General features: G+C 41.0%; 1 protein-coding gene across 1 annotated transcript; it reads right to left on the bottom strand.

Moving 5' to 3' along the window:
• Positions 1-908: 908 nt before the first annotated feature.
• On the bottom strand, positions 909-2,614 carry LOC144563096 (chalcone synthase-like). The gene is made up of 3 exons (XM_078312487.1): positions 2,308-2,614; positions 1,521-2,213; positions 909-1,418 (listed from the first exon to the last, which is right to left on the bottom strand). Exons 1-3 carry the CDS (start codon positions 2,483-2,485, stop codon positions 1,102-1,104), a joined length of 1,188 nt encoding a protein of 395 aa, XP_078168613.1. The 5' UTR covers positions 2,486-2,614; the 3' UTR covers positions 909-1,101.
• Between the last annotated feature and the right edge of the window lie 300 nt (positions 2,615-2,914).

Here is a 2,914-nt window from a genome sequence, read left to right as displayed (position 1 = left end):
CATAGTACGGTTAGTATATAGCCTCACTCTATTATATATAGGTATATATGTTTTTTTTTTTTTTTATTGAAATATAGATGTTTAGTCTATCAACTCTCATTTAATTGTTTATAAAGACTAGTGCTTGGATATGAACTCAGCTCGTCTCAGTGAAGAAATCGTATTGATCTCTTAAGTATATATATATATATATATATATATATATATATATATTTCGACAATATATATATTTTATCTGTCTTTCTAGCTACTCAACAAATATATATATATATTTTAAAGGACAGTTAGCCAGTAGCCAGCTGTCGATATATTGAATAAGAAATTTTTATTTACATCTCTCAACGGAAGCTTTTTATCCTACTTTACACAATGTTAACTCGTAAATAACACACTGATTAAGGCCACGAATGATCGACCATGATCGTACCTTTCCATTCTATTCTTTACTCTCCTTTTACTAACAATGGACTGGCCAAAGATTAGCTTCTTCTGTTGTTTCATTAATTAATCTATTCGTCTGCTTTCTTTTCTGAGAAAATATTCTCCGAGTCCTCTCTTTCCACAATGATCAAAGCCGCGCCGCCCATGCCCCGTCCCATCTCTTATTTTGTTCCCCTGATAGGGTGGCCCTATTATTCCACCAAACTTCATATGCAACCTCCGTATGTATTGGTAGTCTTATGTTCATTGCTGCAAAGAACCCCATCGAAAAGCCCTAGCAAAGTTGCAATTCCAGAATAGGTGATCTCTAGATTCAACCTCCTCCGTTGTGCACATGACACACTCCCAGTCAACCGCACAACATATATAATTTGAAATAAACTATTTTTGCTGGGATGCATATGAATAAATTATAAATAGTTAAATTATTCTCAGGCAACAAATTAATAAGACACCTGTTCAATATTATCAATTAACGTCCAACATACTTTTATTCCTTCTGTTGTAATAATTGTAGTTTCCCGGTCGCATTCAAAAAACAAAAACAAAAAAAAGCAATAATAGAAAAAGTGCTACTGTTAAGCTAGCGATAAACTAATTAATTTCAACTTAAACAGTAAGCACACGTATATATATCATCCAGGCCGGGGCTGTTCTCTCTCAGTGTGCCGGGGCTTCGACGACGGGAATGCTACGTAAAACAACGGACTCCACAGTGAGGCCTGGCCCGAAACCGAAGAGCACACCCCAGTCGAGGCCCTCTCCAGTGGTGGCCTTGCCTTCCTTCACCGACCGCCGCCTCATCTCGTCCAGTATGAACAGAACGCATGCACTCGACATGTTACCGTACTCGCTCAGCACGTGCCTTGTCGCACGCATCTTCTCCTTCTTCAGCTGGAGCTTTTGCTCTACTGCGTCTAAGATCGCCGGGCCTCCCGGGTGTGCAATCCAAAAGATGGAGTTCCAGTCATTGATACCTGCATGTACCGTACATATATATATTAGCTATCTTGTTTGGTATTGTTTATTATATATTTAGTGACAAATATAATTATAAGTGTAATATATTGTTTCATTACCAAGGGGAGTAAAAGCCTCAACAAGACTTTTCTCGATGTTTGTCGAGATGAGCCGGGGCACATCCTTGAGGAGATGGAAGGTGAGACCGACTTCACGGAGGTGGCCATCGATGGCTCCCTCTGAGTTGGGCAGGATGGTCTGTGCAGCTGAGACCAACTGGAACCAAGGCCGCTCGATTGCTAGGTCAGGGTCAGCACCTACGATCAAAGCAGCTGCACCATCTCCGAAAAGTGATTGTCCGACAAGGGAGTCAAGGTGGGTATCTGAGGGTCCACGGAAGGTAACGGCAGTAATCTCCGAGCAAATCACCAAAACTCTAGCACCGCGGTTGTTCTCAGCCAGGTCCTTGGCCATGCGGAGCACGGTACCACCAGCAAAACAACCCTGTTGGTACATCATCAAGCGGTTGACAGACGGACGAAGTCCAAGGAGCTTGGTGACTTGGTAGTCAGCCCCGGGCATGTCGACACCGCTAGTGGTGCAAAAGATCAAGTGGGTGATTTTGGATTTTGGTTGGCCCCACTCCTTGATGGCCTTGACGGCTGCCTCCTTACCGAGCTTGGGTACCTCCACGACAACCATGTCCTGACGTGCGTCAAGTGACGGCTCCATGTAAGCGGTCATGTTCGGGTTTGCAGCTAAGATCTCCTCGGTCAGGTGCATGTACCTCTTCTTGATCATCGACTTGTCGCCTGAAATACAATAAGATTATCATGAGAAACTAAAACTAAAATAATTGGCAACATATATATATATACATCTTCATACTAAATTTGTACAACTTACACATGCGCTTGAACTTCTGTTTAAGATCAGTCATATGCTCACTGTTCGTCATGCGGAAGTAGAAGTCGGGGTAATCAGCCTGGTACACTTCATTTTTCGGGTTAGCTGTACCGATGGCCAAGATGGAAGCCGGACCTTGTGCACGTTGTGCTTGCCTGATCTCCTGTACTTTAGCCATAGCTTAAAGTTTGTTGAAGAATTAAACTTGAAGAATTAATGACTGAAGAGAGGAGAGAGCAATTAAAGAGGTGAAAGGGTTTGTGTTATGATTTGTGATGGAGGAGATAATTTATAGGATAGAGAAGAGGAAGGTGCATGATAGATAGATAGATAGATAGATAGATAGATAGTATGACAGATTTGAAGAGACTGGTGGGGTGTTCAAACTTAGACTTGTTAGGTATCATAGAAAATGGAAAGAGAATCAGAGGCATAAGTCCATCTAGCTCCTGTTGCCACCAACTTCCTATTTGAAGAAAAAATGGTTTACCAAAACCTACTAATTTACTTGCCTCAATTTCCATTTAAGCTAAACTTCTTCTTTTTTTTCTATAGATTGCAATAAAAAATTTATTATAGATTCTATAAAGATATCATATTATTCTGG

The sequence above is a fragment of the Carex rostrata genome, chromosome 12, assembly GCF_964058835.1.
Source record: "Carex rostrata chromosome 12, lpCarRost1.2, whole genome shotgun sequence".
Taxonomy (NCBI): Eukaryota; Viridiplantae; Streptophyta; class Magnoliopsida; order Poales; family Cyperaceae; genus Carex; species Carex rostrata.
The sequence above is the reverse complement of the archived record's forward strand: the minus strand, read 5'-3'. Positions and strand labels throughout refer to the sequence as shown.

Excerpts from the sequence above, each read along its gene's own strand:
- LOC144563096 (XM_078312487.1), bottom strand. The coding sequence starts at position 2,485 with ATGGCTAAAGTACAGGAGATCAGGCAAGCACAACGTGCACAAGGTCCG. Across the intron at positions 2,214-2,307 it reads ACAGAAGTTCAAGCGCATGT|GCGACAAGTCGATGATCAAG; the intron begins GTAAGTTGTACA and ends ATTGTATTTCAG. Across the intron at positions 1,419-1,520 it reads TGAGGCTTTTACTCCCCTTG|GTATCAATGACTGGAACTCC; the intron begins GTAATGAAACAA and ends CGGTACATGCAG.